General features: G+C 46.1%; 1 protein-coding gene across 3 annotated transcripts in view; it reads left to right on the forward strand.

The window, feature by feature from the left end:
• Positions 1 to 13189, forward strand: part of LOC135546484 (cell adhesion molecule 1-like) — a 212033-nt gene that overhangs the window by 148482 nt on the left and 50362 nt on the right. For all 3 annotated transcript variants that reach the window (XM_064974948.1, XM_064974949.1, XM_064974950.1), the window contains 2 exons: positions 9014 to 9110; positions 9449 to 9621. In XM_064974948.1, coding sequence (XP_064831020.1) covers positions 9014 to 9110; positions 9449 to 9621 — 270 coding nt within the window. The remainder of the gene's footprint in view (positions 1 to 9013; positions 9111 to 9448; positions 9622 to 13189) is intronic.

A 13189-nucleotide genomic window follows, 5' to 3' on the forward strand; every position in this document is an offset into this window, starting at 1 on the left:
CTTCTTCCTTGCTGAGCGGCCTTTCAGGTTATGACGATATAGGACTTGTTTTACTGTGGCTATAGATACTTTTGTATCTGTTTCCTTCAGCATCTTCACAAGGTCCTTTGCTGTTGTTCTGGGATTGATTAGCACTTTTCGCACCAAAGTACGTTCATCTCAAGGAGACAGAACGCTTCTCCTTCCTGAGCGGTATGACGGCTGTGTGGTCCCATGGTGTTTATACTTGCGTACTATTGTTTGTACAGATGAACATGGTCCCTTCAGGCGTGTGGAAATTGTTCCCAAGGATGAACCAGACTTGTGGAGGTCAACAAGTTTTTTCTGAGGTCTTGGCGTATTTCTTTGGCTATTCCCATGATGTCAAGCAAGGAGGCAATGAGTTTGAAGGTAGGCCTTGAAATACATCCACAGGTACACCTCCAGTTGACTCAAATTGTTTAAAGGCACAGTCAACTTTGTGTATTTATACTTCTGACCAACTGGAATTGTGATAAGTGAAATAATCTGTCTGTAAACAATTGCTGGAAAAATTACTTGTGTCATGCACGTAGTAGATGTCCTAACCGACTTGCCAAAACTATAGTTTGTTAACAAGAAATTTGTGGAGTGAAGTTTTGATGACTCCAACCTAAGTGTATGTAAACTTCCAACTTCAACTGTATGTAAGTTGTCAGGACCCGGTTACGAACCTGGGTCTCCGGAGTGAGAAACAGTCACTTAACCAACTGAGCCACGAATAGTCAACAGAACCCAGAAGATGAGGCAGACACAGCAGTACTTAAGACGGTGTATTTAATAAAGTAAAAAGGAGAAGTCCTTCAATACAAAAATGGCAAATCCAAAAGGTGGTAGGAATAGCACAAAAAAGCCTCAAGAGACACTCAAAAACAAAAACAGAATTCCACAAGAGCATCCACCGGAATCGACAGGAAAACACAGAACACTAGGGCTGGGTGCTAACATACAAACACAGAGCAAAGAACTGAGGGAAACTAAGGGTTTAAATACAATCAGGGGAAACGAGGTACAGGTGCAAATAATAATGGGGAACAAGGGAAAAACATAAGGTCAAAAAGCACAATGGGGGCATCTAGTGACCAAAACCCGGAACAACCCTGGCCAAATCCTGACAGAATCCCCCCCCTAGGAACGGCTCCTGACGTTCCTACCAGCTCTCTCAGGGTGGAGGGCCCTGAACTGACGAATGAGGTCAGGATCCAGGATGTCTTTGGCAGGAACCCAGGAGCGCTCCTCGGGACCGTAGCCTTCCCAGTCCACCAGATACTGTCAGGACCGCTGCACCCGGCGGGAATCCAGTATCCGATGGACGGTATAAGCCGGCTGGCCTCCAATGACACGAGGCGGAGGGGGAGGTCTGTCTGCCGGGACAAGGGGAGAAAAAACAACAGGTTTTAACAATGAAATGTGAAATGTGGGATTAATCTTAAGGGATCTGGGTAAGTGTAGGCGATAAGAAACTGGGTTAACTCTCCTGGCAACCTTGAAGGGACCGATGTATTTTGGGACAGCTTGCGAGACTCCACCCGTAGAGGTAAGTTTCTTGTGGAGAGCCAGACTCTCTGGCCGGGGCGCAGGGTAGGCCCGGGACGGCGACGTCTGTTGGCTTGTTGTTGGTACCTCTGTGAGGAACGCATAAGATTAAGACGGGTCTTCCTCCACATAAGCCGACAGCGTCTGACGAACTTCAAGGCTGAAGGCACTCTGACTTCTGCCTCCTGGTCCGGGAACAATGGAGGAGCATAGCCAAACTGACACTCGTGCGGGGACATACCAGTGGAGGAGGAGCGCAAGGTGTTGTGCGCGTATTCGGCCCAAACAATAAAGGATGACCATGTGGACGGGTTGTCACGAGTCATACATCGGAGGGTGGTTTCCAGCTCTTGATTCATCCTCTCTGTTTGGCCGTTGGACTCCGGATGGTACCCTGAAGATAGACTGGCAGAAGCCCCCATGAGTTGGCAGAAGGCCTTCCAAAACCTTGAGGCGAACTGGGGACCTCTGTCAGAAACCATATCTTGAGGAATGCCGAAGACTCGGAACACATGATTAATTACCAACTCAGCCGTTTCCTTGGCAGAAGGTAACTTAGTCAGAGGGACGAACCTGGCCGCCTTTGAAAACCTGTCGATTATGACTAGGATAGTAGTATTGCCATGGGATGGAGGAAGTCCAGTAATAAAGTCCAATGAGATATGGGACCAGGGTCTGTGGGGAACAGGTAAAGGGTGAAGGAGTCCTTGAGGGCGGAGGTGAGAAGATTTGCCCTGGCAGCACACGGGACAGGCATTGACGAAAGTGGCAACGTCTTCTCTTATGGTAGGCCACCAGAACTTACGCTGGATGAACTCCAAGGTGCGACCTACGCCCGGATGACAGGTGAGGCGAGAGGAGTGCCCCCACAGAAGGACCTGAGTCCTCACTGCCTTGGGGACAAACAACCGATTGGCAGGACCTCCTTTCGGGTCCGGTTCGCTAGCTTGAGCACGTCTCACGGTATCCTCAACTTGCCACGAGATCGGAGCCACAATCTTAGCAGCAGGAAGGACAGGCATGTCCGTGTCATCTCGAATGGCAGGAGCGTAGACTCGGGACAGGGCATCCGGTTTGAGATTCTTCGACCCGGGCCGATAGGTGAGGATAAACTGGAATCGATTGAAGAAAAGAGACCATCTAGCTTGTCTAGAGTTCAACCGCTTCGCCTGCTGGATATTCTCCAGATTTTTGTGGTCCGTAAGCACTTGAAACGGGTGAGAAGCCCCCTCGAGCCAGTGTCTCCATTCCTTCAATGCCATCTTAACCGCTAGGAGTTCACGATCCCCCACATCGTAGTTCCTCTCAGTCGGGGTAAGCCGGTGTGAGAAGAAAGCGCACGGATGAAGCTTCTTGTCTTCACCCCTCTGAGACAGGACAGCTCCAACACCAACCTCTGATGCGTCTACCTCCACCACAAATGGTTCATCCGTAGTCGGTAGTATCAGGATGGGAGCAGAGAGAACGCGCTGCTTGAGTCCTTGGAAGGCCGTCTCAGCTTCTCTTCCCCACAAAAACCTTGCATTGCCACCCTTGGTTAAAGCTGAGAGAGGGGCTGCCACCAAGCTGAAGTTCTTGATGAACTTGCGGTAAAAGTTTGTGAAGCCCAGGAAACGCTGAACTTCCTTAACGGATTTGGGGGTGGGCCAATCCGCTACCGCCCCTACCTTCCTGGGGTCCATTTGGACTCGACCGGGTTCCACTACAAATCCCAGGAATTGTACTCGGGATGAATGGAATTCACATTTTTCCGGCTTAACGTACAGATGGCTGTCCAGGAGGCGTTTGAGTACTTGTCTGACATGCTTAGTGTGTTCTTGAATGGAGCTCGAAAAGATGAGGATGTCATCCAAGTAAACGAACACAAATATGTTAAGCATATCCCTAAGCACATCGTTTATGAGCGCTTGGAACACCGCTGGGGCGTTGGTCAGGCCGAAGGGCATCACCAAGTATTCATAGTGACCAGTAGGCGTGTTGAAAGCGGTCTTCCACTCGTCACCAGGTCTGATCCGCACAAGATGGTATGCGTTCCGCAGGTCAAGCTTAGTGAAAACAACTGCTTCCTGGAGCAGCTCGAAGGCTGTGGCCATAAGGGGTAGCGGGTAACGGTTACGGACGGTTATGGCATTGAGTTCCCGGTAGTCGATGCAAGGACGTAATCCACCGTCTTTCTTGGCCACAAAGAAAAACCCTGCTCCCGCCGGGGAGGTGGATGGACGCATGAGGCCTGCTTCCAGAGCGTCCTTGATGTAGGTATCCATAGCAGCTCGTTCGGGTGGAGATCGGGAAAAGATCCGACCCCTGGGGGGGCAAGTGCCCGGAAACAGGTCGATGGGGCAATCGTAAGGTCTATGGGGTGGTAGCATGGTGGCCCTCTGTTTGCTAAACACCAGTTTGAGGTCATGGTAACACTCGGGAACTCGGGTCAGGTCGATGGATTCTAAAGACTCGGGAGTAGAACTCGGGGAATTCTGGAAAATACAAGTAGCTTGGCACGTAGGACCCCACTGCTTGATAGTGCCCACAGACCAGTCGATGTGAGGGTTATGGCTGTGAAGCCAGGGGTATCCAAGGACGAGAGGGAACTCGGAACAGGAGATCAAATGAAAGTTCATCAATTCCTGGTGTTGTGAAACTGAAAGTCGCAAGGAGGTAGTGACATGAGTGACAAGTCCAGATCCCAAAGGGCTTCCATCCAATGTAGTGACCCTCATGGGTTCACTTAGAGGTTCAGAGGGAACGCCATTCTCCTTCGCCCAGACACCATCCATGAAGTTACCTGCGGCTCCAGAGTCTACCAAGGCTTGAAGGTGAAGCTTGTGGTTGTCCCAGGAGAGGGTGACTGGAATGAGCAGACGGGAGTTGGACGGATGGGAGGAGGTTATGTTTCCCATTACAGTTCCCCCCGGTCTGTACGGGACAGAGCGTTTCCCTGGAGCCCGGGACACGTGGAACGGAAATGGCCCGGTTTGCTGCAATATAGACAGCGTCGCTCCCTCATCCGGCGGTCTCTCTCAGCCTGGGAGATGCGTCCAATCTGCATGGGTTCCGATGGAGCCAGCGAGGATAAAGGTGGGGACTCGGAGCTGGGACTGATAGGGGCTAGAGGTCTACGGTTGAGTTCTCTCTCTCTCAGACGCTGGTCAATGCGTGAGGCCAACTTGATCAGGGACTCGAGATTGTCCGGTGGTTCCCGAGTGGCCAGTTCATCTTGGATAGTGTCGGAAAGGCCTTTCAGAAAGCACACCGTGAGCGCCTCGTTGTTCCAGCCACTTGCTGCTGCCACCGTGCGGAACTGGATGGCATAGTCCGTCACGCTGCGCCAACCTTGGTGGAGAGTCAGGAGCTGTTTGGCTGAGTCAGAACCACTGCTTGGGCCTTGAAACACTCGTTTGAATTCCTCAGCAAAGGCAGAGTAGCTGGCACAGCAGGAACTATGGGCATCCCACACAGCAGTAGCCCAGGCCAGGGCTTTTTCCGACAGCAGGGTGATGATATAAGCGATCTTAGACCGGTCGGTGGGAAACGACGAGGGTTGTAGCTCAAAGGAGAGAGAACATTGGGTGAGAAACCCTTTACAAGCACTTGGATCACCTGAGAACCGTTGGGGAGGTGGAAGACGAGGTTCAGCCAGGGGGTTAACTGCCATGGGTACGTGAATCTGAGGTACTGGGACGGGAACTGTTGCCGGGGTAAGACGATCAGATATTTGCTTAATGGAAGTCAGCATCTCCGACAGAAGATGAGAATGTCTAGCCATTAAGGCCTCTTGCTGAACCAGGGCGGCTTCGTGGCGTTGGACAGTCTCCTGGTGGTGGGACAGCATGGCAAAAAGGTCCTGGGAACTGGCTGACTCTGGGTTCATTTTTGGCTATGTGTTTCTGTCAGGACCCGGTTACGAACCTGGGTCTCCGGAGTGAGAAACAGTCACTTAACCAACTGAGCCACGAATAGTCAGCAGAACCCAGAAGATGAGGCAGACACAGCAGTACTTAAGACGGTGTATTTAATAAAGTAAAAAGGAGAAGTCCTTAAATACAAAAATGGCAAATCCAAAAGGTGGTAGGAATAGCACAAAAAAGCCTCAAGAGACACTCAAAAACAAAAACAGAATTCCACAAGAGCATCCACCGGAATCGACAGGAAACCACAGAACACTAGGGCTGGGTGCTAACATACAAACACAGAGCACAGAACTGAGGGAAACTAAGGGTTTAAATACAATCAGGGAAAACGAGGTACAGGTGCAAATAATAATGGGGAACAAGGGAAAAAACATAAGGTCAAAAAGCACAATGGGGGCATCTAGTGACCAAAACCCGGAACAACCCTGGCCAAATCCTGACATAAGTGAGATATTTCTGTATTTAATTTTCTAAAAACATGTTTTCACTTTGTAATTATGGGGTATTGTGGTTAGATGAATGAGATTTTTAATATATATATTTTTTTAGTTCAGGCTGTAACACAACAAAATGTGGAATAAGTCAAGGGGTGTGAATAGTTTCTGAAGGCACTGTACCGTATAGGAATGAATTAGATCATCAATTCTGTATCTAGTTAAAATACCTGGCAGTCCAGATATAGAGATTGACTTTACAATACGTCTCCTGGAATGTAATAGAATCACCTCCAGGGAAAAGTAACTTTTGCTGTAGTGTTGTGTAACATGAAAGAAGAGAAACCTGCACCCCTAGTCTTGTGTCAAATGTGATTTGTAGTTTCCTCCAATGGTTTATTGATTGAAGAGGTAAAACAGCCGTCCTTACACACTGTAGAACATCAGAGAAAGGTTAAGCTAACCTTTGGTAGTCTGTGTAGAATATTCATTTCTTAACAGAGACGAGTGCTTTGCCTAACCTTTCTAGGCAAAAGGGAAAGCTCAACTTGAACCACTTGACATTTTGACAATCTTTTGCTTATATAGATAAGAGAAACATATATATATATTTTACTTTATAGTTAGACTGTCTGAACACATAGTCCTTTTGTCTATATGTTTAACCAAGGGGCTATGGTCAAATGAAATGTATTGGTCACATACACGTGTTCAGCAGATACTATTGCGGGTGGAGCGAAATGCTTGTGCTTCTAGCTCCGACAGTGCAGTAATATCTAAGTGATATCTAACAGTTTCACAACATATACCCAAAATACAGGTAAATCTAAGTAAGGAATGGATTAAGAATATATATACATATATGTCAGAGCGGCATTGGACTAAGAGTCAGCGCTTTCTTCACCACACTGTCTGTGTGGGTGGACCATTTCAGTTTGTCAGTGATGTGTACCCCGAGGAACTTGAAGCTTTCCACCTTCTCCACTCCGGTCCCATCGATGTGGATAGGGGGGTGCTCCCTCTGCTGTTTCCTGAAGTCCACAATCATCTCTTTAGTTTTGTTGACGTTTAGTGAGAGGTTATTTCCTGGCACCACACTCCCAGAGCCCTGCCCTAATCCCTGTAGGCTGTCTCCTCATTGTTGGTAATCAAGCCTACTACTGTTGTGTCGTCTGCAAATTTGATGACTAAGTTGGAGGCGTGCTTGGCCACGCAGTCATGGGTGAACAGGGAGTACAGGAGGGGGCTGAGCACCCACCCTTGTGGGGCACCAGTGTTGAGGATCAGCAAGGAGGTGTTGTTTCCTACATTCAACACCTGGGGGCTACCCATCATGAAGTCCAGGACATAGTTGCACAGGGCGGTGTTCAGACCCAGGGCCTCGAGCTTGATGATGAGCTTGGAGGGTACTATGGTGTTGAATGCTGAGCTATAGTTAATAAACAGCATTCTTACATAGGTATGCCTCTTGTCCAGATAGGACAGGGCAGTGTGCAGTGTGGTGGTGATTGCATCGTCTGTGGATCTATTGGTGAGGTAAGCAAATTTATGTGGGTCTATTGTGGCAGGTAAGGTGGAGGTGATATGATCCTTGCCTAGTCTCTCAAAGCACTTCATGATGACAGAAGTGAGTGCTACTGGGCGAAAGGCATTTAGTTCAACAACCTTTGCTTTTTTAGGTACAGGGACAATGGTGGTCATCTTGAAGCATGTGGGGACAACAGACTGGGATAGGGAGAGATTGAATATATCTGTAAACATAACAGCCAGCTGGTCTGCGCATGCTCTGAGGATGCGGCTAGGGATACCATCTGGGTCGGCAGCCTTGCGAGGGTTAACGCGCTTAAATGACTTACTCACGAGAAGGAGAGCCCACTGTCCTTGATGGCGGGCCGTGTCGGTGGCACTGTATTATCCTCAAAGCGTGTGAAGAAGATGTTCAGCTTTTCCAGAAGCAAGACGTCGGTGGCCGCGATGTGGCTGGTTTTCCTTTTATAATCCGTGATTGTTTGTAGACCCTGCCACATACTGGGACTCAACTTTGTCCCTATACCGACGTTTAGCCTGCTTGATTCCTTTGTGGAGGGAATAACTACACTGTTAGTATTCTTCCATATTCCCCAGTTTTCTTGCCCTGGTTAACCTCTAGCGTCGAGCAATTCCGTATCCGGGAGCGTAATCATAGCCTCAAGCTCATTAGCATAACGCAACGTTAACTATTCATGAAAATCGCAAATGAAATGAAATAAATATATTGGATCACAAGCTTAGCGGTACCTGTACAGGCATCAAAATCAGCAAAATTCCAGAGCGCCAACTAATAGTACTCCATACAACTCAAACTTTCATTAAAACACACATGCCGGGTACTCAATTAAAGCTACACTCGTTGTGAATCTAGCCAACATGTCAGATTTGTAAAATGCTTTTCGGCGAAAGCATGAGAAGCTATTATCTGATAGCATGCAGCCCCCAGAAACACACGAAGGGGACGTAAACAAAAAAATTATCGTAGCCGGCGCTACACAAAACGCAGAAATAAAATGCAGCCTCAGGATATGTGGTTCCTGGAGAGATGTTTGTTCCTGTCAGCACGATGTACTGAGAACCCAACTGGCTTTAATAGCCAGGTTTATGCAGTCCTATAACACTGAAAGCCTTAGTCGGTGGAGTTGAGCTGACAATATACTGGTCATACAAGAGCAATAATATAAGCAATGGAGTAATGGCACTATCGTAGCCAGCCAAAGCACTCTCCTAAACTTCCCAATGCATTGCAGCATGGTCCTTTGTAGCTCCGTTGGTAAAACATTGTGCTTATAACAGCAGGGTAGTGGGTTTGATTCTCGGGACCACCCATATGTAAAATGCACGCATGACTAAGTTTCTTTGGATAAAAGTGTCTGCTAAATGACATTTGTTGTTATATTATAGCGCACCGACAAATGGCTCTTTCACTGGTTTGAACATACAATAATGCTTTTTTTATAGTGACTGAAAGCATGAGTCAGGTTGAGATAGGTTGACATTGCTCGAGCTGTGAATATGATATGAATTAGAAAGTGTGTACTGTTTCTATACAATGTGTATGTGAAAATACCATCTGTCTACTTTCAGATCAACCAGAAGTGAAGATCGTTCAGGCGTTCCCTGAAGGTTTAACGAGAGAGGGAGAGAATCTAGAGCTGACGTGCATAGCAAAAGGCAAACCACAGTGAGTATCCATCCATCCACACAGATCATTTAATACTAGTTAGCAGTACAGCACTCCACTCTGTCCTTACAAATGCCAACATAGACAGCTACATGACACTTCCAGGCTTCCTATATCCCTTTTCTGCCAGCCAAAGGACTCCCCTAACCTTTCCAATGCATTGTAGCATTTATATGTTACCAATTGCTAGTGTGTTTTGTGTCAAATTTCATCATTAGGAGGAACCTGCCAATGGCTCTCCCACACTGATCAGAGTTCAGACCTTTAGAGTGAGATTTGGTCTATTGACGGGCGTCGTGCAGGGACTTTCTGATGTGGCTGGTATTTGTGTCATCCAGGCCCCACCAGATCAGCTGGCTCAGAGTGGATGATGATGTGCCATCTCACACCGTGATCACCGGCTCTGACCTCTTCATTGAAAACCTCAACAAGTCGTACAACGGCACGTATCGCTGTGTTGCCTCCAACACCGTGGGAGATGCCTACGATGACTATATCCTCTTTGTATACGGTAGGTACTGTCATGGCTACTGTCGCCTGTAGTTTGTTTTGTGATTCTATCTATATTTGGAGATGAGTCCAGGCCAGGTGGTCTGTATTGCTTATTCAGGATGTGTCGAGTAGGCAATCGTGGCCTCACTAGAATTTGCTAAATTTTCCATTGAAACTTCTCATGTGTCAGTTCACTGATTACAGGTTTCTCTGGGTGAATCTGTCACAGAAACATGTCACTGACGCACTGTAACATAGTAACAGATGTCTCTGACTTACTGATTTGTTCTGACTGACACCTCACAGGCTATCTTCAATCTAACTTGTAGCTTACGTATGAGTCTCTGACTTATGTTACTATGGCACTTATAGCAATGCCACTCTGAGATTGTATTGAATGTGCTATTAAGTAACAGTTCAGGCCTATTCAGGGTTTGATCCTATGGCTGAAGTCATAATTGGCGCCCCATCCACTCTCATCCATTAGAGGCATGATTCACTTTCCCTCTGTAATGTAACTGTCATACAGTTACTGTATCTACAGGAAGAGGTTTGAGGTTTGGGAAGCAGGCTGTAGTCTTGCTTCCATATGGATCCTTTGTTTGGAATATGATTACTTTTGGCGTTGAACAACACACATCTTGCATTTCCAAATAGTTTTTGCTTCATAAAAGCGCTTGTGAGAAATTAAAACTGCCAGAACAGGAAACATTTTCCATACACACCATCTTTTGATTTATGTTGTTTTGTCTTTTACTTTCATACTTGTTTTGGCACATTAGTTTGATTGGGAATGTGAGCTGACCATTTGTTTTGGATATATACCCCTCTCCCATGCATAATCAGGTTCTATAGTATGCGTCTCTTCATATAGGCCCTCCTCACGTCTCCATATTTCAGTTTCCTACATGTCTTTGAAGGAACAACCTGCTCCCTACTCAACAGAGATAAACTAGACAAACGTTGGTACACTAAAATACTCTTGAATGAATATCCATGGTGAAAATGTGTGTTTGCCGGTGCAGCAAACATGCTAGCATGTGTGAGCTGTACATGTTTTATAGTAGAATTACCTATTTGTATGCCTTTGGCACAATTAAATATCCCATCTTACAGAAATAGCTTCCCACCACAAGTCTTTTTCAGTCTTTTACCACCTCAACATTAGAGACAGCATATCTCTGGTGGTATCAGTGCAGTCTCTATTCTTTTAGTTAGAGCATTAATGAGACACTGGAGATTTGTAAAAGGTGTTGATAACGCTTTGAGTAATTAGGTTTGAGATTCCCAGTTCTGTTATTCCACAGGATTAGATGCTAGACATGTTGTTGGTGCATAAGATGATTGTTTTCCCTGACTAATCATACTAGTTACTGTACACTAGCATAATGAGTGTGTGTTTCTGAACATGGTTACGTCTAGGGGTAAACATGATGAGAACCACAGATGTGTCAGCTTAGCAGGTGGGTCTCGAGGTGAAGAGACTGCTGGGTGGGTTTTTCTGTGTACAGTATCCTGTTTTCTACTTGTATTAGGCCCAGGAGGAGCCCATTAGTGTCTAGTGTTGGAATCCACAGCTGCTATCTCTTAGTATGTCTCTGATGTTCATTAATGTGGATCTGTCAGAGGACTGTGTACAGTACCATGTCAAAGCTAGATGACCAGGAACCTAGCTAATGTAGTGCAACAGGAGAGCACAGTATGTGTACCAATGGTCTGTGCTATTCTAGATATATTAGATATTCATATGTGTGCTACTTTCAGAGAGTTGGAATATACAGTCTTCTACTCTCATCTTGCCTCTGCCTACCGCTGCACTAAAACACTTTATCCCTGACACTAGAAATGTTGTGTGTACTCTGTGTACTCTCCTACGGTAAGTAAAAAAGCATACAGTAAGTAACAAAGCATGTTTAGTTGTCAGTTCTATTCTGGTCTAAGGGTGAGAGAGAAGGTAGTTGGCCTCCTCTGGTTGGCCTCCTCTGCTGGTTCTGGGTTGTTTTCAGTAGACTGTGAGTGCTGGTCTGTGGTTGGTTGACGTCCGGTGTGGGAGTAAACTGGTCCAAAGCAACTAGACTCCCAGCTACTGTAGGCTCCCACCAAACTCCATTCACTGTACAAAGCTGACCTGGTATAACTCACACATACTGGCTGTTGGCAGGAGAACAATTATGTATTTTGCTCAAGGGTTTGTTCTGCAGTTGACTCTCTGACCCAGAGATTTCCTACACGGCCATGAAGTCAAAGATTCCCATGCAGCCATCTGGGCGTCAAGCCCAGTCAGAAAGTATGCTCAAATATGGCTCTGTTGACCCTAACTTGGATGAAGCGCTGTTGTGAAAACAAATGTGTTGAATCACAAGGATTCTGAACCATCACCCATCTCTGCACCATAGAACATAATAACTAATGAAACATCAGGCTGCAAATTAATAACCAAATCATACAGACTCAAGAGAAAACATAGTTTAATGTGTTTTAAAAAATGCATCTGAGGACATTGTTGTGCTGTATTACTTTATGGAATATTTGTTTGAGTCAGAAATCTCCATTGCTATGTTATGAAGACAATGTGCATATAAAACAATGTATTCAGAATTGCTAACAAACTGAAAAAAAAAGTTTTTTGGCTGCCAGGTTTAAGAGGGCATAACTAAACAATTTCTCCCGCATTGTTTCAGTTTGTGCTTAGAATTTCTCATATCAAATGTTCTTACAAATAGAAATGTACCCTGAAAATATGGCACCTCCAAATACATTCATATTTCAGCTCTCATAATGTGGAGCCAAGAGTAATCCAGCCTGCAAATTGCCCATGGAGAATGCTTGTTTGCTAGACTATTATATGTGCCACATCCCATCCAGGCCTTTGTGGCAGCCTCTTATCCCTGGCCTGCATGCCCAATTTCCCAGACTCTGACATTTCAGATATCAGACCGCCTTCGGTCACAGGGAAAGAAGAAATCCCCTATAAATATTGTTTGCGGAGAATCTGTTCCTGATATCCCCTCACCTCTCCCCCTGCCCCCCCCTCCCCCAGAAGCGACATTATGCCTCCATTGATGTTTTATCATTAGTTTGGAAGTGTGTGGTCCCCTACTGTGGGCTTCTGATGGGCACAGACAGTAAAGGCATGAAGACAGCCAGACAAATTTCTCCCGCTGTGACTTGTCTCCAGCAAGGGGCCGGCGCTATCTCTCTGTGCCAGAAACAGGAAGATATTCCTAGTGGCAGGGAAGCTTTCCAGTCTCTTAGCACCGCTGCATACCTGTAATGGCCTCCATTTTGTAATTCTCATAATTTTGTTTTTGGTGTTATGAAAGGCCTTGTCAGTACACTATCAGTCTGTGGTTGCAAGGGGTGCAGAAGAACTGCAGGGGAGAGCTCCAGAGTTGCTTAATGCACTGCTTAACTTAATTACTGGAAATAATCCATAATAAATAATAATATTTTCATTTATATCTTCCCAACTACCCATTGAATGTTTATGAACAATATTGGGCACATTAAGTTAATTTTTCAAACTACAGTATGAGTATACAAAATAGTAAATTAGATGTGTTCATTCCAACCTTTTGGCCTACAGT

The sequence above is a fragment of the Oncorhynchus masou genome, chromosome 9 (genome assembly GCF_036934945.1).
Source record: "Oncorhynchus masou masou isolate Uvic2021 chromosome 9, UVic_Omas_1.1, whole genome shotgun sequence".
NCBI lineage: Eukaryota > Metazoa > Chordata > Actinopteri > Salmoniformes > Salmonidae > Oncorhynchus > Oncorhynchus masou.